General features: G+C 43.9%; 1 protein-coding gene and 1 long non-coding RNA gene across 2 annotated transcripts in view; one reads left to right on the forward strand and one right to left on the reverse strand.

Moving 5' to 3' along the window:
- The first annotated feature begins 608 nt into the window (after positions 1-608).
- Positions 609-19,246, forward strand: Hrnr (hornerin). Its single transcript, XM_052730507.1, has 2 exons — positions 609-3,356; positions 5,665-19,246. The coding sequence occupies exons 1-2, from the start codon at positions 3,219-3,221 to the stop codon at positions 18,160-18,162; spliced, it is 12,636 nt and encodes a 4,211-aa protein (XP_052586467.1). The 5' UTR covers positions 609-3,218; the 3' UTR covers positions 18,163-19,246.
- LOC128105392 (uncharacterized) overlaps positions 19,244-27,096 on the reverse strand; it is a 28,792-nt gene continuing 20,939 nt past the window's right edge. The window contains exon 3 of the long non-coding RNA XR_008216322.1: positions 19,244-25,164. This is a non-coding gene — a long non-coding RNA (uncharacterized LOC128105392). The remainder of the gene's footprint in view (positions 25,165-27,096) is intronic.

Below are 27,096 nucleotides of genomic sequence, written 5' to 3' on the forward strand. Positions count from 1 at the left end.
AATTTGGGGACAAGCTCCTCAAGAGTGAGCAAAGAGTAGCTTGTTAGTTCTTAATAATAAGATTCAACTGATATCCGTGTGAAATTATGTCTTCTACACCAAATAAGGCAAGAAAATAGAGAGATCCTAGTTCTGAAAAAAAAAAAAAAAGTATAGGTTGGTCTGTGCAGAGGTCTGAAGGCATACCCTGATCCTTTTTTAATTCAGCTCAAACTGGCAAATGTTTCTTGAGAAACTTTACACACCAATAGCCTAGTTCTCTAGCTGACACAGGGATTAGTAATGCCCAGTTCCTGTTCTGCAGGAGTCATAGTCTAGAAATTATATAAGGCATAGAAAAATATTTGTGTGAAGAAATAAGTTACTAGCAAATCAAATAATTAGTGATGGATGTTTCTTTCTAGTACATTTACAGGTACTGTAATTTTTCTTTCTCTCTAAGCATTTTCAACTTTCTAGTTTGGAGGCTGAGCTAATGGCTCAGTCACTAAAGTGCCTACCACACAACTATGAGGACTTAAGTTCAGATCCAGCATCCAAGTCAAAAAAAAAAAAAAAAAAAAAGGCACGGTCACAGGGCACCTGTAATCCTAGCATGGGGGAGGGGCAGACTCCCCAGAGCTCACTGTTTAGGCAGTATAGCTAATTACTGACCACTGGCTCCAGTGGGAGACCCTGTCTCAAAAGACAAGATGCAATGTGATGAAGAAAGATGCCTGAAATTGACCTCTAGCTTCTACAAGCAAATAGACACACACACATACACACACAATTTTTGTATCTTTTATTTTTTACAGTGTTAATAATAATAAAGTGGTTTGGCCGGGCAGTGGTGGCGCATGTCTTTAATCCCAGCACTCGGGAGGCAGAAGTAGGGGGATCTCTGTGAGTTTGAGGGCAGACTGGTCTACAGAGTGAGATCCAGGATAGGCACCAAAACTACACAGAGAAACCTTGTCAATAATAATAATAATAATAAAGTGATTTGAAAAACTGTGAAATATTATAGTTGACATAACTATAAAATCAGAATAGGGAAATAGCTCAGCCAGTAACATGCTTGTCTCACAAGCATCAAGACCAGAGTTCGAACTCTAGAGGAAGAATACTGAGTGTGATCGAGCATGTTCGTAACCCCAGCTCCCTGGAAAGGAAGACAGGAGGAACCCTAGCTAGCCAATCCAGGTTAATGGTGAGTTCCAGACCATTGAAAGATCCTGTCTCAAAGAAGGTGAAAGAAACATTGAGACGAGGCTTAGTGACACATGCTTTTAATCCCAGCACCAGGAAAGCAGAGATAAATAGATCTCTACAAGTTTAAGACCAGCCTGATTTATGTAGCAAGTTCCAGCTAGGGCTACAAAGTGAGATCCTGTGTCAAGAAAACAAGAAAATGGAAGATGGATGGCATTACTGAAGATGACACCTAAATTTGTCTTCTGGCCTACACACACACACACACACACACACACACACACACACACACACGGACCCATGCATTCACACATTAACTTGAAAATCATGGACAAGTTATGATTCTCTCTTGAGTAATACTGGAAACATTTCTTACAGAAAGGCCAAAGTTAATTGTGAAGAATAGCAACTCAGTAGATAGATACTGCTAAAAGGTAATCTAAGGGGGAAAAAAGATGAAATAGCATGATATATTGAAGTCATTAACTCCAGATGGACATAAAAGTAAATATATATGTATAGAAACAATGGAACTTAAGAGAAGCCACAGGCAAGATCATGAGGGACCTAGAGAACATATGCTTCTTGCTATGGTTACATGGTAGTTAAAATGAAAGTGACACTCACGAATAGTTGTAAGTTAGATAAGTTGAGTTAGACAAACAGATGAAAAGAAGAGCCTCTCTACAGCCACTACTGACTCACAAGAGGTGATAAAATCATGGCTGGAAACTCTTACATAAAACTAGTTTGAAATGGGTGCATCTGACTAAGTGATATTTCAGGTTTCTTCTAAACATCAAATTCCATGATTTTTTGACATTTAAGTTCTCATGTCATTCCATTGAACGTCCTTTAAAGTATAATGCTGACTGTCAATGCGGCATTACATAGTTGGGTGCACACACACACACACACACACACACACACACACACACACACACACACAATTAAAAAAATTAAAAAAGAAAAACCTTTCTGCAAAGTGTCCTGGGAGTCTGACAGGTGGGGCTGATACTAGCCCAGATTTGGGAACTGCTATTGCAATCTCAAGTTAACATGTAAGGAAGTAAGAAGGTAAACACCTGGGAGGTGCAGATGGAGAAGGAGCTGGACTTGTTTAGGAGTGAACTAGGACATCTCAAAGAAAGCAACTCCTCCCTAAAATGGACCATCATTGTCTCTATAAAAAGGCCAGTGTTTCCAATGAGCAGCACCCTGCAAGCAACATCAATCTCTGTCCTGCTGTTCCTCTGGTGACTTAGGTAAGTGAGCAGTTTCAGTTCTACTCAGTATTTAGGTCTATTAAATACTAAAGTAAACATTACACTCGTAAGCTTATTTTTTTAGTAAATTATGGTGAACTTTGATATAAAACCACACTGTTTATAGTACCTATTTGATATCTTTCCTTAAGAGTTTAGGAACCTAGTAAGCCCTGGCAGTTTGTCTCTTTTTCTCCCTGCAGTATAAGCAGAAAGCCCTGAGGAACAGCCCTACATGAAGAATGAAAACATTCTTCTGATAGGCGCTTCCTCGGCTCCTATCACCTAACACTGTGGTTGGCTTGGCTCATTTTTCCTACTTTATTTATCCTGGAAAAATTTTGAGAATCCAAGTCAGCCACTAGGTATCTTTGGGTAGATTTAGGCATACTATATAGAGGATATGTCTGTCCCCTATAGTGCGATGGTTGAGACCTAGAAAGCAACTAAGGAGTTGATGGATGAGCACATTCAGGTTTGCTATAGCTTAAGAATAAATCAGGGAGCCCAACACAGAAAGTATCCCCTGCATTCATTCAGGAATTGAAGTAAGACATAGGGCTTTTGCTCTAATTTCATCACTCTCTTGCTACATATCTGGAACAAGTTATTCAACTCCAGATTCATTCTCAATTAGTACAGGAAGAAAATTAATCATGCCCGATAATTACTGCAAATGACTTGAAGTATTTATGTGTTTCAGCATTAAGAGATGGATCTCTTGTTCCCCCATCTAGGTTAACTTCAATTTACAACAAGATGCCTAAACTCCTGCAAGGCATTGTCACGGTCATCGATGTTTTCTACCAATATGCCACTGAACATGGGGAATGTGACATGTTGAGCAAAAAAGAGATGAAAGAACTTCTGGAAAATGAGTTTCACCAAATTCTGAAGGTAAGAACTCTATACCAGAGCTGAATTCTGAAGCAATTCTCTAATTTACCCTACATTTTGTTTATATGTCTAATATCCAAGAGGACTCTCCTACTTGGTAATAGAGAACTGAATTTGGCACACTTCAAATGCCATAAACCATTGACTAATAATGTTTCTATAACATTATTAAGTTAAAATTATCCTACCAAAGAACAGGAAAATTCATATATTTAATTTTTTTCTGTCTGTGAGAGCAATTCTTATGACCCTCAGAAAATATGCAAAAATATATTGAATTCATATTCTTACTTTTTTTTTTTTGGTTTTTTTCCAGGCAGGGTTTCTCTGTGTATCTTTGCACCTTTCCTGGAACTCGCTTTGTAGACCAGGCTGGCCTTGAACTCACCAAGATCCACCTACCTCTGCTTCCCACGTGCTTACATTTTGTTCTCTTTAGTGCAGAGTCTAAATCACTGCCTATTTCTGGGGTTCTGGTAATCTAAGGCCTCTTAAGTTCAGGAAATTTGTACTAACCTATAAATAACTAAAAAGGAAAAAAAATAACACCTTAAAATGATCAGCTCTGGAAATAAACATGTGGGACTTAAACCCACCCTTAAATTCAAATGTTTACTGCATGTAATTGGATTACTATGGATCTCTTACATCACATATGACTAGCACCTTACCCTCTAAACTCATTCCTTCTCTTTTAGCTCAATATAGAATCCTAGGATTAGTATTGATTTCCTCAGTCTCAGAAGAAACTGTCACCTGTTCATCTCTATTCAGTTCATAAAGAGACTTCTAAAACATCCCACTTCTCTCCATCAAAACCACTAGTCCTCTGGTTCAGGCTACCTTCTATTCTACTCTCACCATACAAAGTCCCCCAGTTAGTCTCATCTTCTCTTAATATAAAAGTCAAAGTTCCTCAACATGATTTAAAAGTTATGATCTAGTCTCTATTTAACTCTGTAACTGAATGTCTTTACTCCTTGTACTCAATCTAGCACTCCTGAATTTCTATCAGTTCTTTAAATAAATCCTACTTCTCTTCCCTTTCACACTTTATTCATATTATTACCTCTATCTGCATCTTGTTCTCCCTATTCTTTCCTCCTGCCTCTTTCTTCACTTAGCTAATTCTAATTCATCCTTCAAAATATCATAACATCATATTCTTTCATTAACCTTTCTTTTTTTTTTTTTTTTGGTTTTTTCGAGACAGGGTCTTTCTGTGTAGCTTTGTGCCTTTCCTGGAACTCACTTGGTAGTCCAGGCTGGCCTCGAACTCACAGAGATCCGCCTGGCTCTGCCTCCCGAGTGCTGGGATTAAAGGCGTGTGCCACCACCGCCCGGCCATTAACCTTTCTTGAATCATAATTTGTGCCCCTTTGTTGCACTCATATTAGTTATAATATATTATACACTTGCATATCGAACTGCTAGCCTTTACTTTTTAAATTTTATTTATTTACTCATTTTTATTAAAACAGGATCTCATGTAATAGAGTCAGACCTTACACTTGCTATGTAGCTGAAAATGACCTTGAACTCCTGATCTTAGGGCCTCCACCTCCAGAGAGATGGGATTATGAGCGTGTACCAAAATTTGCAGTATAATCACTGAAATCCTTCACTGATTTAGACCCTCCATAAAACAGTGCAAGGCTGACAGTAGCTACACATGCCCCAACCCCAAAAAATATGTTTTAAATTCTGTAATTAGCAAATTAACTAACTGGACAAAGAAAAATTACATATTCATGCAGATATCTGCAATTATTATTGATAGACTAACTAATCATCCTTGATTAACCATTGACCTTTCTTTCTTCTTTTTTCTTTTCTGTTTTTTTTTTTTTTTTTTGACAAGACCTTACTTTTTATTCCAAGGAACCCAAGAACTTGCCACACAATGCACACTGTTTTCAGGATCATACTTCCATGGCCTCCAAAGCACTGGTCTCAGCGACTATCTTAACCAAAAGTGATTGGGCCACTTGCTCCCTTGAACCTTTCAATTGCATCCCCTCCTGGCTAATTCTTGGAAATAATTGACTGCTTGACAGCTTGCTGGCTGATCTCTCTCTCTCTCTCTCTCTCTCTCTCTCTCTCTCTCTCTCTCTCTCTCTCTTTGTTCTCCTCCTCCTCCTCCTCCTCCTCCTCCTCCACCTTCTTCTTCTTCTATTCCAAAGAACTATGTGGTCAATTTCAAACTGATTTATTAAATATTCACAATACTACAGACTTCTCCCAAATGGGAAACTAGATTTACAGTCTATAGTTACAAAGCCTCCATTTCTAAATTATTCTTTTACAGAACCCAGATGATCCAGACACTGTAGATATCATCATGCAAAGTCTGGATCAAGATCATAACAACAAAGTGGATTTTACTGAGTATCTTCTGATGATAATCAAGCTGGCTCAGGCTTGTAACAAAATTATTGGCAAAGATTACTGCCAAGCTTCAGGGTCAAAGCAGGGAAATCACAGTCACCACCACCAAAAGGAACACAGTGAAAAAGACGAAGATGACAAAGAGAAAGACGCCTCTTCAAGTTATTCAAGTTCTAGTGCAGGAGAGAATGATGCTTATTCCAGGGGCTCAAGAGGAAGCAATAAACACAAGTCTACAAGGACCTCTAGAAAACCAAGGAAGGAGAAACACCAAAATTCTGAAGAAAGGATGAAAACAAACTCAAGTCAGTTAGAAAACAGTGACAAATATCAACAAGGTAAGCATGAATCTGGACCAACCCACTCATCGAACCAGAGCAGAAGGAGTATTAGAAAAAGGGAAGATTCTGGCTACAGCCAAAATGGCTCTACATTAGAAGAGTCTGCTGGCTCCAGGAGACAAGGATCTGGCCAACATCACTCTTGTGGTAATGGAAAACATAATATTTCATCTAGAGAATCATCACTCGGAGGCACAGGACAGTCTTCCAACTATGATACACAGAAATCAGGATCAAACCAGTCTTCCAGGCAGAGGACAAATAACTGTGGGTCAGGACAATCTTCTGGGTCACAAGAATATGGCTCTGGATCAGAAACCCCTCCTGGCTCCACAGGACAAGAATATGGACAGGGTTACTCCTCTGGTTCTGGACAATATGGTGCTTCATCAGGAGAGTATTCAGGGAGTGGCCAGCATGCTTCTGGTTATAGTCAGTCTTCCAGCTCAGGCACACACTACTCAGGCACAAGCCATACTTCTACCCAGAGGACACATGGCTCTAGGTCAGGACAGTCTTGTGGTTCAGGTGAATATGGTTCTGCATCAGGACAGTCTTCTGGCTCCACAGGACAAGGGTATGGACAAGGTCACTACTCTGGTTCTGGACATTATGGTGCTTCATCCGGACAGTCATCAGGCTTGAGCTCAGGTCACTCCACTTCCCATGGCACACAAGGATCAGGATCAAGCCAGGCATCTAAGCAAAGGAGAAGCAGTTCTAGCTCTAGTGAGGCTTTTGGCTCCCAGCAACATGGATCTGGCTCAGGAGCGTCTTCTGGATGTAGTCAACATGGATCTGGACAAGGTCAGTCTTCTAGTAGTAGGGAACATGGTTCTTTGTCTGGACAGTCATCAGGCAGTGGCCCGCATGCCTCTCGTTATGGTCAGTCTTCCAGCTCAGGCACACACTACTCAGGCACAAGCCATACTTCTACCCAGAGGACACATGGCTCTAGGTCAGGACAGTCTTGTGGTTCAGGTGAATATGGTTCTACATCAGGACAGTCTTCTGGCTCCACAGGACAAGGGTATGGACAAGGTCACTACTCTGGTTCTGGACATTATGGTGCTTCATCCGGACAGTCATCAGGCTTGAGCTCAGGTCACTCCAATTCTCATGGCACACAAGGATCAGGATCAAGCCAGGCATCTAAGCAAAGGAGAAGCAGTTCTAGCTCTAGTGAGTCTTTTGGCTCCCAGCAACATGGATCTGGCTCAGGAGCGTCTTCTGGATGTAGTCAACGTGGATCTGGGAAAGGTCAGTCTTCTAGTAGTGGGGAACAAGGTTCTTTGTCTGGACAGTCATCAGGCAGTGGCCCGCATGCCTCTCGTTATGGTCAGTCTTCCAGCTCAGGCACACACTACTCAGGCACAAGCCATACTTCTACCCAGAGGACACATGGCTCTAGGTCAGGACAGTCTTGTTGTTCAGGTGAATATGGTTCTGCATCAGGACAGTCTTCTGGCTCCACAGGACAAGGGTATGGACAAGGTCACTACTCTGGTTCTGGACATTATGGTGCTTCATCCGGACAGTCATCAGGCTTGAACTCAGGTCACTCCACTTCCCATGGCACACAAGGATCAGGATCAAGCCAGGCATCTAACCAAAGGAGAAGCAGTTCTAGCTCTAGTGAGTCTTTTGGCTCCCAACAACAACGATCTGGCTCAGGAGCGTCTTCTGGATGTACTCAACATGGATCTGGACAAGGTCAGTCTTCTAGTAGTGGGGAACATGGTTCTTTGTCTGGACAGTCATCAGGCAGTGGCCCGCATGCCTCTCGTTATGGTCAGTCTTCCAGCTCAGGCACACACTACTCAGGCACAAGCCATACTTCTACCCAGAGGACACATGGCTCTAGGTCAGGACAGTCTTGTGGTTCAGGTGAATATGGTTCTACATCAGGACAGTCTTCTGGCTCCACAGGACAAAGATGTGGACAAGGTCAATACTCTGGTTCTGGACATTATGGTACTTCATCAGGACAGTCATCAGGCTTGAACTCAGGTCACTCCACTTCCCATGGCACACAAGGATCAGGATCAAGCCAGGCATCTAAGCAAAGGAGAAGCAGTTCTAGCTCTAGTGAGGCTTTTGGCTCCCAGCAACATGGATCTGGCTCAGGAGCGTCTTCTGGATGTAGTCAACATGGATCTGGACAAGGTCAGTCTTCTAGTAGTAGGGAACATGGTTCTTTGTCTGGACAGTCATCAGGCAGTGGCCCGCATGCCTCTCGTTATGGTCAGTCTTCCAGCTCAGGCACACACTACTCAGGCACAAGCCATACTTCTACCCAGAGGACACATGGCTCTAGGTCAGGACAGTCTTGTGGTTCAGGTGAATATGGTTCTACATCAGGACAGTCTTCTGGCTCCACAGGACAAGGGTATGGACAAGGTCACTACTCTGGTTCTGGACATTATGGTGCTTCATCCGGACAGTCATCAGGCTTGAGCTCAGGTCACTCCAATTCTCATGGCACACAAGGATCAGGATCAAGCCAGGCATCTAAGCAAAGGAGAAGCAGTTCTAGCTCTAGTGAGTCTTTTGGCTCCCAGCAACATGGATCTGGCTCAGGAGCGTCTTCTGGATGTAGTCAACGTGGATCTGGGAAAGGTCAGTCTTCTAGTAGTGGGGAACAAGGTTCTTTGTCTGGACAGTCATCAGGCAGTGGCCCGCATGCCTCTCGTTATGGTCAGTCTTCCAGCTCAGGCACACACTACTCAGGCACAAGCCATACTTCTACCCAGAGGACACATGGCTCTAGGTCAGGACAGTCTTGTTGTTCAGGTGAATATGGTTCTGCATCAGGACAGTCTTCTGGCTCCACAGGACAAGGGTATGGACAAGGTCACTACTCTGGTTCTGGACATTATGGTGCTTCATCCGGACAGTCATCAGGCTTGAACTCAGGTCACTCCACTTCCCATGGCACACAAGGATCAGGATCAAGCCAGGCATCTAACCAAAGGAGAAGCAGTTCTAGCTCTAGTGAGTCTTTTGGCTCCCAACAACAACGATCTGGCTCAGGAGCGTCTTCTGGATGTACTCAACATGGATCTGGACAAGGTCAGTCTTCTAGTAGTGGGGAACATGGTTCTTTGTCTGGACAGTCATCAGGCAGTGGCCCGCATGCCTCTCGTTATGGTCAGTCTTCCAGCTCAGGCACACACTACTCAGGCACAAGCCATACTTCTTCCCAGAGGACACATGGCTCTAGGTCAGGACAGTCTTGTGGTTCAGGTGAATATGGTTCTACATCAGGACAGTCTTCTGGCTCCACAGGACAAGGATGTGGACAAGGTCAATACTCTGGTTCTGGACATTATGGTACTTCATCAGGACAGTCATCAGGCTTGAACTCAGGTCACTCCACTTCCCATGGCACACAAGGATCAGGATCAAGCCAGGCATCTAACCAAAGGAGAAGCAGTTCTAGCTCTAGTGAGTCTTTTGGCTCCCAGCAACATGGATCTGGCTCAGGAGGGTCTTCTGGATGTAGTCAACATGGATCTGGGCAAGGTCAGTCTTCTAGTAGTGGGGAACATGGTTCTTTGTCTGGACAGTCATCAGGCAGTGGCCCGCATGCCTCTCGTTATGGTCAGTCTTCCAGCTCAGGCACACACTACTCAGGCACAAGCCATACTTCTTCCCAGAGGACACATGGCTCTAGGTCAGGACAGTCTTGTGGTTCAGGTGAATATGGTTCTACATCAGGACAGTCTTCTGGCTCCACAGGACAAGGATGTGGACAAGGTCAATACTCTGGTTCTGGACAATATGGTGCTTCAACAGGACAGTCATCAGGCTTGAGCTCAGGTCACTCCACTTCCCATGGCACACAAGGATCAGGATCAAGCCAGGCATCTAAGCAAAGGAGAAGCAGTTCTAGCTCTAGTGAGTCTTTTGGCTCCCAGCAACATGGATCTGGCTCAGGAGGGTCTTCTGGATGTAGTCAACGTGGATCTGGGAAAGGTCAGTCTTCTAGTAGTGGGGAACAAGGTTCTTTGTCTGGACAGTCATCAGGCAGTGGCCCGCATGCCTCTCGTTATGGTCAGTCTTCCAGCTCAGGCACACACTACTCAGGCACAAGCCATACTTCTACCCAGAGGACACATGGCTCTAGGTCAGGACAGTCTTGTTGTTCAGGTGAATATGGTTCTGCATCAGGACAGTCTTCTGGCTCCACAGGACAAGGGTATGGACAAGGTCACTACTCTGGTTCTGGACATTATGGTGCTTCATCCGGACAGTCATCAGGCTTGAACTCAGGTCACTCCACTTCCCATGGCACACAAGGATCAGGATCAAGCCAGGCATCTAAGCAAAGGAGAAGCAGTTCTAGCTCTAGTGAGTCTTTTGGCTCCCAGCAACATGGATCTGGCTCAGGAGGGTCTTCTGGATGTAGTCAACATGGATCTGGGCAAGGTCAGTCTTCTAGTAGTAGGGAACATGGTTCTTTGTCTGGACAGTCATCAGGCAGTGGCCCGCATGCCTCTCGTTATGGTCAGTCTTCCAGCTCAGGCACACACTACTCAGGCACAAGCCATACTTCTTCCCAGAGGACACATGGCTCTAGGTCAGGACAGTCTTGTGGTTCAGGTGAATATGGTTCTACATCAGGACAGTCTTCTGGCTCCACAGGACAAGGATGTGGACAAGGTCACTACTCTGGTTCTGGACATTATGGTACTTCATCAGGACAGTCATCAGGCTTGAACTCAGGTCACTCCACTTCCCATGGCACACAAGGATCAGGATCAAGCCAGGCATCTAAGCAAAGGAGAAGCAGTTCTAGCTCTAGTGAGTCTTTTGGCTCCCAGCAACATGGATCTGGCTCAGGAGGGTCTTCTGGATGTAGTCAACATGGATCTGGGCAAGGTCAGTCTTCTAGTAGTAGGGAATATGGTTCTTTGTCTGGACAGTCATCAGGGAGTGGCCCGCATGCCTCTCGTTATGGTCAGTCTTCCAGCTCAGGCACACACTACTCAGGCACAAGCCATACTTCTACCCAGAGGACACATGGCTCTAGGTCAGGACAGTCTTGTGGTTCAGGTGAATATGGTTCTGCATCAGGACAGTCTTCTGGCTCCACAGGACAAGGGTATGGACAAGGTCACTACTCTGGTTCTGGACATTATGGTGCTTCATCCGGACAGTCATCAGGCTTGAGCTCAGGTCACTCCACTTCCCATGGCACACAAGGATCAGGATCAAGCCAGGTATCTAAGCAAAGGAGAAGCAGTTCTAGCTCTAGTGAGTCTTTTGGCTCCCAGCAACATGGATCTGGCTCAGGAGCATCTTCTGGATGTAGTCAACGTGGATCTGGGAAAGGTCAGTCTTCTAGTAGTGGGGAACATGGTTCTTTGTCTGGACAGTCATCAGGCAGTGGCCCGCATGCCTCTCGTTATGGTCAGTCTTCCAGCTCAGGCACACACTACTCAGGCACAAGCCATACTTCTACCCAGAGGACACATGGCTCTAGGTCAGGACAGTCTTGTGGTTCAGGTGAATATGGTTCTACATCAGGACAGTCTTCTGGCTCCACAGGACAAAGATGTGGACAAGGTCAATACTCTGGTTCTGGACATTATGGTACTTCATCAGGACAGTCATCAGGCTTGAACTCAGGTCACTCCACTTCCCATGGCACACAAGGATCAGGATCAAGCCAGGCATCTAAGCAAAGGAGAAGCAGTTCTAGCTCTAGTGAGGCTTTTGGCTCCCAGCAACATGGATCTGGCTCAGGAGCGTCTTCTGGATGTAGTCAACATGGATCTGGACAAGGTCAGTCTTCTAGTAGTAGGGAACATGGTTCTTTGTCTGGACAGTCATCAGGCAGTGGCCCGCATGCCTCTCGTTATGGTCAGTCTTCCAGCTCAGGCACACACTACTCAGGCACAAGCCATACTTCTACCCAGAGGACACATGGCTCTAGGTCAGGACAGTCTTGTGGTTCAGGTGAATATGGTTCTACATCAGGACAGTCTTCTGGCTCCACAGGACAAGGGTATGGACAAGGTCACTACTCTGGTTCTGGACATTATGGTGCTTCATCCGGACAGTCATCAGGCTTGAGCTCAGGTCACTCCAATTCTCATGGCACACAAGGATCAGGATCAAGCCAGGCATCTAAGCAAAGGAGAAGCAGTTCTAGCTCTAGTGAGTCTTTTGGCTCCCAGCAACATGGATCTGGCTCAGGAGCGTCTTCTGGATGTAGTCAACGTGGATCTGGGAAAGGTCAGTCTTCTAGTAGTGGGGAACAAGGTTCTTTGTCTGGACAGTCATCAGGCAGTGGCCCGCATGCCTCTCGTTATGGTCAGTCTTCCAGCTCAGGCACACACTACTCAGGCACAAGCCATACTTCTACCCAGAGGACACATGGCTCTAGGTCAGGACAGTCTTGTTGTTCAGGTGAATATGGTTCTGCATCAGGACAGTCTTCTGGCTCCACAGGACAAGGGTATGGACAAGGTCACTACTCTGGTTCTGGACATTATGGTGCTTCATCCGGACAGTCATCAGGCTTGAACTCAGGTCACTCCACTTCCCATGGCACACAAGGATCAGGATCAAGCCAGGCATCTAACCAAAGGAGAAGCAGTTCTAGCTCTAGTGAGTCTTTTGGCTCCCAACAACAACGATCTGGCTCAGGAGCGTCTTCTGGATGTACTCAACATGGATCTGGACAAGGTCAGTCTTCTAGTAGTGGGGAACATGGTTCTTTGTCTGGACAGTCATCAGGCAGTGGCCCGCATGCCTCTCGTTATGGTCAGTCTTCCAGCTCAGGCACACACTACTCAGGCACAAGCCATACTTCTTCCCAGAGGACACATGGCTCTAGGTCAGGACAGTCTTGTGGTTCAGGTGAATATGGTTCTACATCAGGACAGTCTTCTGGCTCCACAGGACAAGGATGTGGACAAGGTCAATACTCTGGTTCTGGACATTATGGTACTTCATCAGGACAGTCATCAGGCTTGAACTCAGGTCACTCCACTTCCCATGGCACACAAGGATCAGGATCAAGCCAGGCATCTAACCAAAGGAGAAGCAGTTCTAGCTCTAGTGAGTCTTTTGGCTCCCAGCAACATGGATCTGGCTCAGGAGGGTCTTCTGGATGTAGTCAACATGGATCTGGGCAAGGTCAGTCTTCTAGTAGTGGGGAACATGGTTCTTTGTCTGGACAGTCATCAGGCAGTGGCCCGCATGCCTCTCGTTATGGTCAGTCTTCCAGCTCAGGCACACACTACTCAGGCACAAGCCATACTTCTTCCCAGAGGACACATGGCTCTAGGTCAGGACAGTCTTGTGGTTCAGGTGAATATGGTTCTACATCAGGACAGTCTTCTGGCTCCACAGGACAAGGATGTGGACAAGGTCAATACTCTGGTTCTGGACAATATGGTGCTTCAACAGGACAGTCATCAGGCTTGAGCTCAGGTCACTCCACTTCCCATGGCACACAAGGATCAGGATCAAGCCAGGCATCTAAGCAAAGGAGAAGCAGTTCTAGCTCTAGTGAGTCTTTTGGCTCCCAGCAACATGGATCTGGCTCAGGAGGGTCTTCTGGATGTAGTCAACGTGGATCTGGGAAAGGTCAGTCTTCTAGTAGTGGGGAACAAGGTTCTTTGTCTGGACAGTCATCAGGCAGTGGCCCGCATGCCTCTCGTTATGGTCAGTCTTCCAGCTCAGGCACACACTACTCAGGCACAAGCCATACTTCTACCCAGAGGACACATGGCTCTAGGTCAGGACAGTCTTGTTGTTCAGGTGAATATGGTTCTGCATCAGGACAGTCTTCTGGCTCCACAGGACAAGGGTATGGACAAGGTCACTACTCTGGTTCTGGACATTATGGTGCTTCATCCGGACAGTCATCAGGCTTGAACTCAGGTCACTCCACTTCCCATGGCACACAAGGATCAGGATCAAGCCAGGCATCTAAGCAAAGGAGAAGCAGTTCTAGCTCTAGTGAGTCTTTTGGCTCCCAGCAACATGGATCTGGCTCAGGAGGGTCTTCTGGATGTAGTCAACATGGATCTGGGCAAGGTCAGTCTTCTAGTAGTAGGGAACATGGTTCTTTGTCTGGACAGTCATCAGGCAGTGGCCCGCATGCCTCTCGTTATGGTCAGTCTTCCAGCTCAGGCACACACTACTCAGGCACAAGCCATACTTCTTCCCAGAGGACACATGGCTCTAGGTCAGGACAGTCTTGTGGTTCAGGTGAATATGGTTCTACATCAGGACAGTCTTCTGGCTCCACAGGACAAGGATGTGGACAAGGTCAATACTCTGGTTCTGGACATTATGGTACTTCATCAGGACAGTCATCAGGCTTGAACTCAGGTCACTCCACTTCCCATGGCACACAAGGATCAGGATCAAGCCAGGCATCTAAGCAAAGGAGAAGCAGTTCTAGCTCTAGTGAGTCTTTTGGCTCCCAGCAACATGGATCTGGCTCAGGAGGGTCTTCTGGATGTAGTCAACATGGATCTGGGCAAGGTCAGTCTTCTAGTAGTAGGGAACATGGTTCTTTGTCTGGACAGTCATCAGGGAGTGGCCCGCATGCCTCTCGTTATGGTCAGTCTTCCAGCTCAGGCACACACTACTCAGGCACAAGCCATACTTCTACCCAGAGGACACATGGCTCTAGGTCAGGACAGTCTTGTGGTTCAGGTGAATATGGTTCTGCATCAGGACAGTCTTCTGGCTCCACAGGACAAGGGTATGAACAAGGTCACTACTCTGGTTCTGGACATTATGGTGCTTCATCCGGACAGTCATCAGGCTTGAGCTCAGGTCACTCCACTTCCCATGGCACACAAGGATCAGGATCAAGCCAGGTATCTAAGCAAAGGAGAAGCAGTTCTAGCTCTAGTGAGTCTTTTGGCTCCCAGCAACATGGATCTGGCTCAGGAGCATCTTCTGGATGTAGTCAACGTGGATCTTGGAAAGGTCAGTCTTCTAGTAGTAGGGAACATGGTTCTTTGTCTGGACAGTCATCAGGGAGTGGCCCGCATGCCTCTCGTTATGGTCAGTCTTCCAGCTCAGGCACACACTATTCAGGCACAAGCCATACTTCTACCCAGAGGACACATGGCTCTAGGTCAGGACATTCTTGTGGTTCAGGTGAATATGGTTCTACATCAGGACAGTCTTCTGGCTCCACAGGACAAGGGTATGGACAAGGTCAATACTCTGGCTCTGGACATTATGGTACTTCATCAGGACAGTCATCAGGCTTGAACTCAGGTCACTCCACTTCCCATGGCACACAAGGATCAGGATCAAGCCAGGCATCTAAGCAAAGGAGAAGCAGTTCTAGCTCTAGTGAGTCTTTTGGCTCCCGGCAACATGGATCTGGCTCAGGAGGATCTTCTGGATGTAGTCAACATGGATCTGGGCAAGGTCAGTCTTCTAGTAGTAGGGAACATGGTTCTTTGTCTGGACAGTCATCAGGGAGTGGCCCGCATGCCTCTCGTTATGGTCAGTCTTCCAGCTCAGGCACACACTACTCAGGCACAAGCCATACTTCTACCCAGAGGACACATGGCTCTAGGTCTGGACAGTCTTGTGGTTCAGGTGAATATGGTTCTACATCAGGACAGTCTTCTGGCTCCACAGGACAAGGGTGTGGACAAGGTCACTACTCTGATTCTGGACATTATGGTACTTCATCAGGACAGTCATCAGGCTTGAACTCAGGTCACTCCACTTCCCATGGCACACAAGGATCAGGATCAAGCCAGGCATCTAACCAAAGGAGAAGCAGTTCTAGCTCTAGTGAGTCTTTTGGCTCCCAGCAACATGGATCTGGCTCAGGAGGGTCTTCTGGATGTAGTCAACATGGATCTGGGCAAGGTCAGTCTTCTAGTAGTAGGGAACATGGTTCTTTGTCTGGACAGTCATCAGGCAGTGGCCCGCATGCCTCTCGTTATGGTCAGTCTTCCAGCTCAGGCACACACTACTCAGGCACAAGCCATACTTCTTCCCAGAGGACACATGGCTCTAGGTCAGGACAGTCTTGTGGTTCAGGTGAATATGGTTCTGCATCAGGACAGTCTTCTGGCTCCACAGGACAAGGGTATGGACAAGGTCACTACTCTGGTTCTGGACATTATGGTGCTTCATCCGGACAGTCATCAGGCTTGAACTCAGGTCACTCCACTTCCCATGGCACACAAGGATCAGGATCAAGCCAGGCATCTAAGCAAAGGAGAAGCAGTTCTAGCTCTAGTGAGTCTTTTGGCTCCCAGCAACATGGATCTGGCTCAGGAGCATCTTCTGGATGTAGTCAACGTGGATCTTGGAAAGGTCAGTCTTCTAGTAGTAGGGAACATGGTTCTTTGTCTGGACAGTCATCAGGGAGTGGCCCGCATGCCTCTCGTTATGGTCAGTCTTCCAGCTCAGGCACACACTATTCAGGCACAAGCCATACTTCTACCCAGAGGACACATGGCTCTAGGTCAGGACAGTCTTGTGGTTCAGGTGAATATGGTTCTACATCCGGACAGTCTTCTGGCTCCACAGGACAAGGGTGTGGACAAGGTCCCTACTCTGGTTCTGGACATTATGGTACTTCATCAGGACAGTCATCAGGCTTGAACTCAGGTCACTCCACTTCCCATGGCACACAAGGATCAGGATCAAGCCAGGCATCTAAGCAAAGGAGAAGCAGTTCTAGCTCAAGTGAGTCTTTTGGCTCCCAGCAACATGGGTCTGGCTCAGGAGGGTCTTCTGGATGTTGTGTACATGGTTCTGGACGTGGTCACTCCTCTGGTTCTTCACAATATGGTGCTTCATCAGGACAGTCATCAGGCTTGAACTCAGGTCACTCTACTTCCCATGGCACACAAGGATCAGGATCAAGCCAGGCATCTAAGCAAAGGAGAAGCAGTTCTAGCTCTAGTGAGTCTTTTGGCTCCCAGCAACATGGGTCTGGCTCAGGAGGGTCTTCTGGATGTAGTCAAAGTGGATCTAGGCAAGGTCAGTCTTCTTGTAGTAGAGAACATGGTTCTTTCTCTAGACAGTCATCAGTCTGTAGTCAGCATGGATCTGGTACTGGTCAGTTATCTAGCAGAGGCCAAAATTGTTCGTCATCCAGACAATTACCATTTTCTGGGCCATCTCAATGTAGCTCAGGTCAATCCTCTAACTGTGATCACCATGGTTCTACTTCTTGGCAGTCTTCCTCCTATGACCAGCAACGGCCTGGATCATATCAGCCATCCTCCTGTAGTCATCATGCATCTACCTCTGGAGGGTCTTCCAACTCTGGCCAATGTGGTTCTAGCTCAACAGGATGTTCTGGATTTGGTAACCAGGTATCTAGCTCAGGTCATTCTACTTACAGCCAACAGGGATCCAATATAAACCAATCCTCTGGCTATGGACAATATAGTCCAATATCAGAACAGTCATACTGTGGTAGTCAGTGTGGATCTAATTCAAACCAGTCTTCCTGTTGTGGTCAACAAGAGTCTGGTTCAAGTCAGTCTTCTTACTATGGCCAACATGAATGTCCCTCAAGTCATTATTCTAGCCACAGTCAACATAGGGCTGGATGTAGCCAGAGTTTTAGCTCTGAACAATATGGGTCTGGTTCATATCCCTCTTCTATCTCTAGACAAAATTGTCCCAGATCTGGTCTATGTCCTAGTTCACCAAAATATGGGTCTGATTCATGTCATTCATTTAGTTCTGGATCATGTGGTTCTGGATATGGTCAATATTCTAGTTATGATCAGCCTCAATTAAATGGGAGATGTGGAAACAATTGGCAATCTGGCTGTAGCCCCTCAATTTGTAATGAAAATCAATCAATAAGTGTATATAGGAAAGTAGAAACCTCCTCAGGCTGTGACTTTGGACATTTTACACCTTCACATGCACATAGTAGATCCAATACTTCTGGTCAATTTTCACTTTGCAATGTGGATAATAGACAAGGTGACTCTGACTATCGGAGAATCAGGGAAGGTAACTCTGGAATGAGAAATAGAGGCTTGGATTCTCACAGTTTCAGTAGTAGCACTCCACTCTATGAGTATGTACAAGAGCAGAGACGCTAATTCTCAAAGTGAGTAAGGAACTGAGGTAAAATTAACTTAAATGTTAATTTAAGAAATGAAAAATTGTTGTAGAACTCATCATGCAATTTCTTTCTCAATATGGACATGTCTGCTCTCATTCTTTTCTTTTAAAATGAAAATTAGCCTATATTCCTTGTTATTGAGTTCCTCTCAAATAATGTATGATTTTTGGCATACTTATGATCTATCGCAATAGAAAAATACTTGGTTTTAGGAAAATTAAGTGTTGAAGATTAACTTATAGAGTTTGGGTTTAGTTGGATTAAGTTTAGAAGAATAATTTAAAGAGTTTGGGGTTTTGTTAAGGTATCTGTCTAAAAGATTATTATTTAGCTTGGGATGATGCTAAAGCTAAGCTTGTAGTTTTAAAGGGCAATATATTAGTAATCTATTATCATTCCAGTTGTCAAAGCTTCATCTTACATCAACATACAGTCCAAATTTTAATGTATATTATGTTAGATGGCAAGAGATTGAGGGGGAAAAGGTATAAAGTATTGGTTTCTATTTTTACTAAAATCACCAAGATACTTCTTCGGTACATTTTAAATCAGTAAGTAAACAAGTGGCATTAAAATTTTCTTCAGATGCTTCTCCCTAGCCACTGGAAAAGAGGTACATGACCAAAGGATCCATATGTGGGCCTTTACTTTATTTCATCAAGAAAGATCTTTGTTTTCATTTGTAAGAAACTGTTTCAGATTAGAAAATGTTAGGCATATTATACATGGAAATATAAGTAGCTTACTGGTCCTCCTATGCAGAGATATCATCAATAACCCAATTGAAAGGAAGCTTGCCATTGTTACATAGTTCTTTTGACTGTAATGGATTTGTTTCTAATCTTTCAATTCAAATAACTGGATTGCATTAATATTGACAATAAAATAGTAGTGATTAAATACTGAGATTTGTCTTTCCTCTGCTTCACATCACTTCTTTCACACAAGTGGTCAAAGAAATCAATGCAAGTAGCTATTTCCCAAAGTCCCATAATCTACAGTCAATCCAGATAGAAAATTTTAAAGTCTCCCAGCACTCTTTCCCTCCATCCTCTCCCTACCTGATGCCTCCTGTTCCCATGCCCACCCTCATCCAGACCCCTCCCCCAATTCACCTGTGATATCTATTCTATTTCCCCTTCACAGTGAGATTCATGTGCCCCCTCTCACCTTTGCCCTCCTTTTAACTTAGCTTCTCTTAGGCTATGGATTGTAGCATGGTTATCCTTTACTTTACAGCTAATATCCACTTATAAGTGAGTACGTACCATACTTGTCTTTCTATATTTGGGTTACCTCATGCAGGATGATCTTTGCTAGTTCCATCCATTTGCCTGAAAATCTCATGATGCCATTGTTTTTAACAGCTGAGTAATACTCCATTGTGTAAATGTACCACATTTTCTTTATCCATTCTTTGGTTGATGGACATATAGGTTGTTTCCAATCTCTATCTATTATGAATAATGCTGCTATGAACATAGTCAGGGGGTATCTCTGAGATGAGCTAGAAACCTAGTACAATGGAAACTCCTAGAAATCTATAGCTAAGACTCCTAGCAATGGTGGATATGGAGCCTGAACCAGCCATCTCCTGTAACCAAGCAAGACTTCCACTGGAGGGACTGGAACCCTAACCCAGTCACATACATAACCTTTGACCTACAATTTGCCCTTTTACAAGATATGCTAGGGTAAAGGTGGTGCAGAAATTATGGGAGCAGCCAACCAATGACTGGCCCAGCTTGAGACCCATATCATGAGAGGGAGCCCACCCCTGAAACTGCCTGGAGGGCCAGGACCCACAGGCTGAACATCCCAGAGACCTAAGATAGAGCCAAACATGACTGGCAAAAAATAAAAAAGTCAACAAAATGATTCCTAATGACATTCTGCTGTACACTACACTCATAGATTATTGTCTAGCCTAATCGTTATCAAAGAGGCTTCACCCAGTTTCTGACGGAAACAGATGCAGAAACCCACAGACAAACATTAGATGTAGCTCAGGAAATTCTGTGGAAGAGGGGGAGGAAGGATTAGGGGAGTCAGGGGGGGTCAAGGACATCACAAGAAAACTGACAGAATCAACTCACCTGGGTGCACAGGGGCTCACAGAGACTGAACCGCCAACCAGAAAGTCTGCATGGTACTGACTTGGGTCCACTGCACATATTTTACAGTTGTGTAACTAGATCTTGTGGGACTCCTAACAGTGGGAGCAGGGACTATCTCAGACTCTGTTACCTGCTTTTGGGACGCTTCCTTCCTACTGGGTTGCCTTATCCAGCCTTAATAGGAAGGGAAAGGAAAGGAGAGGAGAGGAGAGGAGAGGGGAGGGGAGGGGAGGAAAGGGGAGGGGAGAGGAAGAGAGGAGAAATACTAAAGAAAGAAATGTTAATGGGGCTCTCCAGGACCAGCCCATGCTCCACATCCTGTGCCCTGGCCTAGTGATGATGACTCCACCTGACCCTATTCTGGCTACACCCTCCCCAGTTCCCACACCCAGGCCAATTTTTATGCTGAGTGTCCCAGCCTAGTCTGAAGAGCTTTATACCATTCCCTATCTGTAGGCATGGACCCAGAAGCAAAACTTCTGTGCCAAGCGTGGGTGTTGGGGTCACCAGATTCTATCCTACTCATGCTATATCAAACCTCCAGACTTAGCCTAGGTCACACATCCAGTGCTAATCCAGTCTAGTGAGTCTCCTGAACTCTACCCAGCCTGTATCACATCTAACCTCCATGCCTATCCTAGGATATATATTTGTGTGCTGGCAAAACCTGATGAGTTCCTAGAACCTCAGTTGTTCATCCTATCCCCAATCCTCAGGTCAAGCCTCAGTCAGACAGTTAAGTCCCTAGAACATCCAGGCCATCCCAAATCTTCATCTCTGTTCCACAGCCTGTATAAACAGCCTAAGGTGGTGAGTGAATTATCCAGCCTACCAATGAAATCCTCATATTCCCAGATAAATCTTGAGTAGTATGAATTGCACATCAGACAAATGAGATCCAACCATTTTGTCCCACTCACACATTTTCTTGTTTAATACAGAAGTGGACTCAGTCTAGTAAAAAATCAACTCTGAGTGTCTGAAGGATCAACCTACCAGTTCCACATACCTGCTCTGAAATCAACCAATCTTGGACAGAAACAAAATAAACCTAAGCTCACATCAAACACACCAGCAACAGCATGCCAAGTCTCATCCCAAAAACACTAGTATGAAAGGCCAAGACAGTCTGTCAACAATTCGCAGGGCTGTTTCCTTGAAAAGATAAACAAGATCATCAGATCACTGGCCTAACTAACCAAAGGAAAGAAAGAGCACAAGTGAACAGAATCAGAAATGATCAGGCAAACATGACAACAGACACCAGTTTAGAACATTATAAAGGAAAATGCTTTTTTAAAGTATTTCTTTTAGTTTTTGAGATTATAATATAATTACATCATTTCCTCCTTCCTTTTTCTTCCCCCTCTAAGCCTCTTATATATCCCTCCTTGCACTCTTTCAAATTCATGGCCTTTTTTTCATTAATTGTTGTTACATACATATATATTCCTAAATACATAAATAAAACTTGCTTAGTCTGTACAATGTTGCTTGTATGTCTTCAGGGCTGACCATTTGGTATTGCTAAACCAGTTGGTGTGCTCGTCCCTGGGGAACACTCTCTCTCCCACTCTCAGCATTCCTCAATTTCCTGTAGCTCTTTGTGTAGGGTTGAGGCCTTGTGGTCTCTACCCCATCCATATTTGCATGTCTATTATTGCCCCTTTCAGGTCAGGTTTGGGCAGTCCTGCTGGTGAGACTTTCTGAGTGTAACTTCTGACATTCCTAGGAGACACACTCTCACATCAAATTCCCTGATCCCCTGGCTCTTACAATCTTTCTGTCCACTCTTCAGTGATGTGTCCTAAGCCTTGGGTCCAGGAGTTGCTTTGTAGATGGATCAACTGGGACTTGATTGGTTATGGTTTCCATAACGGTTTCCATCTGTGGCACAGAAAGCTTCCTTGATGAGGGGTAAGGACCACACTTACATGTGGGTATGAGGATAAATATAGTGTGGTTAGAGATGTTTTAGGAAAGTTATAGCTATAGGTTCTCCTCCAAATTCTCTACTATGGGCTTCCTTTTCACTTGACTGTTTAATTAGACATGCAGAAGCTTGTTTTATGAGGTCCCACATGTCAATTATTGATCCGAATTCCTGTGCAATGGAGTCCTTTTCCAAAAGTGCTTTCCTACACCTATATCATGTAGGGTACTGCCTAGTTTTCTTCCAGCAGTTTCCCTGTCTCATGTTTAGGTCTTTGATTCATTCTGCTCAGCAGCATTCCATCACGTCTCTACAATAAGACCACATCTTGTGACATAAAACAAATCCTTACAAGTTCAAAGAGTTTGAAATAGTTTTGTTTATCCTATCTGACCATAATACAATAAAACTTAAAATTGACAGCAAACAAGTTTCTTGTAGATACAAAAATCCATATAAATTAAACAATTCATTGCTAAATGATGAATGGGTCAAAGAAGAAATCAAGAAAGAAATAAAAAAACTTTCTGGAACTAAATGAAATTTACAACACAGCAAAACCTCTAGGACATATTTAAATCAACTCCATAGGGTAAACTTACAGCTGTAAATGTCTACATTAAAAAAATCAGAAAGAGCATAAATTAAAAACTTAATGATGCAACTCAAACTTTGGAAAAAGTAAGAACTAACCAAATCCAAAACCAGTTGAGGGCAAGAAATAATAAAAATCAGAGCAGAAATTAATGTAATAGAAATGAAATAAATAGTGCAAATACTCAACAAATCTAAGAGCTGGTTTTTGAGAAAATAAAGACTGGCAGATCCTTGTCCCAACTAACCAAAAGAAAGAAAGAGAGGACCATCACAAAACCAAGAAGCCAACAACCTAAACAGACACACAACAAATGAGGACATTGAAATGGTAATGAAAAGCCTTGCAGCTAAAAAATTCAGGGCCAGATGGGTTCATAGCAGAGTCTACCAGACTCTCAAAAAAGATCCACAGCCAAACCTTAAACTATTTTTAAAAATTGAGAGGAGCACTCCCAAACTCCTTTTATGAGTGTTTTCCTTACAAGTATAGTGTGCACCCTATGTTCTCCTGATGCCTGTGGAGACAAAAGAGGGTACTGGATCCTCTGGAACTAGAGTTAAAGACACTTACATTGTGGGTGCAGCAAACAGAATCCAGGTCCTCTGCAAGAGCAGTGAGTGCTCTTACTCGATAAGCCATCTCTTCAGACCTTATTCTATCCTTAAAATGAAGGAATTAGTGTCATTTACAACCTCTAGGATGAACCTAGAGGACATCATGCTAATTGAAATAAAGCAGACACACGAATACAGGTAATCAATACACAATCTCACTTAGTTGAATCTTTAAAAGTTGAACTCACAGAAACAAGAGCAGAAGAGTGGTCTCCAGAAGTCAGGGGAGACATTAGTCAAATGGTAAGAACTCTGCTATAAGTTCTGGAGACATTATTACAGTAGACTGGTTTTCATCTATTATCATTACATTTTTAAAAATGAAAAATGGGGCTAGAGAGATGGCTCAATGGTTAAGAGTACGAGCTGTTCTAGAGGGCCTGTGCTTGATATCCAGCACCCACACGGTGGTTCATAACCATCTGTAACTCAAGTTCCTGGGGTTCAAAATATATAAAAAGTAAATATTCTATGTGAAAGTAAAAAGTTTACCCATTCTTTCCATAAACAGATAAAGCTTTTAAGCCAGAAGGTCATAAGGGAAGAGTATCACATATATTAGTCTAATAGTAATCACCACAAAAGACTCTAGTGGGACTACACCCTATACAAACAGCCACCTCAACCTTACCCCAAAATCCTTCTGCAAGGACATCTACATAGCAGCTATACCATCCTTCTTAGTTAATGTAGCTAAATATGGTTGTTTCAAAGTATCTTATGCAGGGAAAATGTCAAGTGCCATTTGTGCCCTTGAGTCTCCACTGACCATGAAGCCAGTGCCAGGGTCAGGGTCTGTGGAAGAACCCAACAGCTCACCCCCTAGCTAACCTGCCCTAGCGGAACATCCTCATTGCATCACAGTTCCCGGCTCCCGGGAAATTAGGACATTGAATTTTGGCAAACCTGCAGCAGATGTTGAAACATCAGGAGAAACTTTTGCACCAAGAAAAATGGCTGACAAAGACAAAGAGATAGCAGATACTGTTGAGAACTGGACTTGGCAGTGCATGAAGGGGTTCGAGGACAAACTGTACTGTATCTCCTGTTAGTTTCCATTGTAAACTAAGGCAAAAAGCAATTACAAGGCTTGATGCGAGCATAGCTGAGGCTCAGGATTCCCACCAGATACTCGGTGAGAATATCATCAGATACTTCATCACTAGTGCCTAGTTTAGACATCATATTATCTAAAACAAATCCAGAAAAAGAGAGACTTGCACATTCTACTCACAGAGGCAGTGAAGAGACTTCCTGGGCTGACTCACAGTAAAAGAGGACTCAGCTGCCAGCCACGAAGCCAGGGCACTGTCCTCACCTGAAATTAAGGAACACCTCTACATGCACTGTATTTCAAGGAGAAGATATTTCCAGCAGCTCTGACAGCCTGTTAAATTAATAAGCTACAAAATACCACAAATGTAGACCATGGTGAACACCCCTGAGAAGCAAAAGAATGCTGAGAACTTAAAGGTCTTTGCAATAGGCCTCTTAAGCAGTCATATTACACAGAAGTACTAGAAACGTGAACAAAAACCCCAGCACCCCCATCACATTAAGTTAAAACCAGTATGTCACCCATACAACAGAATAACCCATTTGTCACTGTTTCCTCTGAAGAGCAGCTGGGGCAGCGCAGGGATAAGCAGCATTACAACCATGCCAGCTTCACCATCTCTCCACATAAGTTTTCTCTGTAGAAAAGTCTTTGGCAGTTCTGAAACAACAGAAATAGAATTATGAGACATGAAAACAGAGCTCCCAGCACAAAAATCAGCTGAAAGATTCAACCTTTAAATGCAGAGTTACAATCCAGAAAGGGTGTTTAGGGAAATATGGAGAAACTGGAGATGAAGATGAAGACGCCCAATCTTCTGATGGAAGGTCTGAAGGCGGACTGTAGGAACCCTCCTAAATCTCTGACCACTGAGACAGCATTATCTTACATCAAAGCTTCTACATGTATGAACACCAGACATCAGTGAGGAGAAAGCTTGTAAAGTTACAGAAAGGGAGCTACAGCTTGTCTTTCAGAAGACGATCTCTGTGTGCTTTAAAAGTTCAAACTTGAGTACTGTATCTAATCATACAGCATTAATACTGCAGTATGTTGTCCATCAGTCTATTTTAGTGTGTTGCAGAAAACACTTTCTCTTCTCTGAGATAACTTTGTTCTCTCTTTCCTTATGCTTGCCTCTGTTGAACAGCACTGATTATATTCTGTCCAGTCACTGAGCTGTCTCAGACACCAAAAATGAATTAGGAAGTCTTACTTCCTTCTCTTTCAAATAACAAAGGGGCATTCTAAAGAATTGTGTGAATGTTTTCATGAATTACTGAGATGTTAAATTATGAAAAAAAAATCTCAGAAGGCACTCAAAAATGCTTAGTGAATATGTGTTTCCTGCTTCTGTCTTCCCTTTGGAACACTGTTGTCTCACTGGGCACAAGGACGCTCTGAGGAAATGCTGATGAGTGGAGGGTCTCTCCAGCGTAACCTCCACACAGACTGCACTGGCTGAACTGCACTGGCTTCGCTTGACTTGAGTCTACTGTAGTTTCAGATTACAGCTCTTATGGACTCTCACATTTAGTTAGGAACCCAATGTTTTTTAACAGTTGCAATTGACTAGCATGTGTGTTTACCTTCGCGTCATCTAAACTAGCATGTAATTGTCTCCAGAGAAGTTAATACTTACACTACCAAAAACCAAAAAAAACCACAACTCTTTTTCTAAAACACATAATTTTTAAGTATTAAAAAGAGAAATAAGCCGGGCGGTGGTGGCGCACGCCTTTAATCCCAGCACTCGGGAGGCAGAGCCAGGTGGATCTCTGTGAGTTCGAGGCCAGCCTGGGCTACCAAGCGAGTCCCAGGAAAGGCGCAAAGCTACACAGAGAAACCCTGTCTCGAAAAACGAAAAAAAAAAAAAAAAAGAGAAATAAAATATCAATTTGAACAACTCCAAAAATATATTTATATTTATAAATTTTGAACTAAGCTAATACAATGCCAGTTTGAAGTTGCTTTTGGACACAAATTTACAAATCTAACAATTTTCCATACCCCCCAAAAAAGCCTTATACCTGAAATATTTGTCATAAAAAGTAAAAATAGAAAGTCCTGAGTAGAAACAAAAACAATTTTGTCTTGCCTCAGCTATTAAACAAAAACTGTATGGTAATATTGGTTAATTTATAATACTGCATACATTGAAATCATGTCACATATACATGTTTCACTACATATGGGCAAACTTCAAAATCAAAATATTCAGTGAAAATTTTATCAAACATGTATATGATAAATATAAGATCAGGAAACAATAAATAACAAATTCATGATACTGGGTACTCTCGAGGGAATGGAGAAAATGAGACTAACAATATACAAGGCCCAAACATCTGTGAATCAAAATGCCATTTGTTACATGATTTCCTGTACTTGCGTGTAAACCACAAAGTATTTCAAAATAAAAACATTTCTCCAAAGACCACTGTTAGAATGCCCATCAAGAGCAACTCCAGGGAGAAAGTGTTCTGACCAGGTAGTCCATTGACATATTTGGTCTAGCATGTCCCAGTTTTTTACATAAATTTCTCACCACATTAATCCATGATGATAGTCATCAGCTGAGTCACATAGCAA

This window comes from Peromyscus californicus, unplaced genomic scaffold (assembly GCF_007827085.1).
Source record: "Peromyscus californicus insignis strain IS unplaced genomic scaffold, ASM782708v3 Scaffold_9__1_contigs__length_137607984, whole genome shotgun sequence".
Lineage (NCBI taxonomy): Eukaryota > Metazoa > Chordata > Mammalia > Rodentia > Cricetidae > Peromyscus > Peromyscus californicus.

Excerpts from the sequence above, each read along its gene's own strand:
- Hrnr (XM_052730507.1), top strand. The coding sequence starts at position 3,219 with ATGCCTAAACTCCTGCAAGGCATTGTCACGGTCATCGATGTTTTCTAC. Across the intron at positions 3,357-5,664 it reads AGTTTCACCAAATTCTGAAG|AACCCAGATGATCCAGACAC; the intron begins GTAAGAACTCTA and ends ATTCTTTTACAG.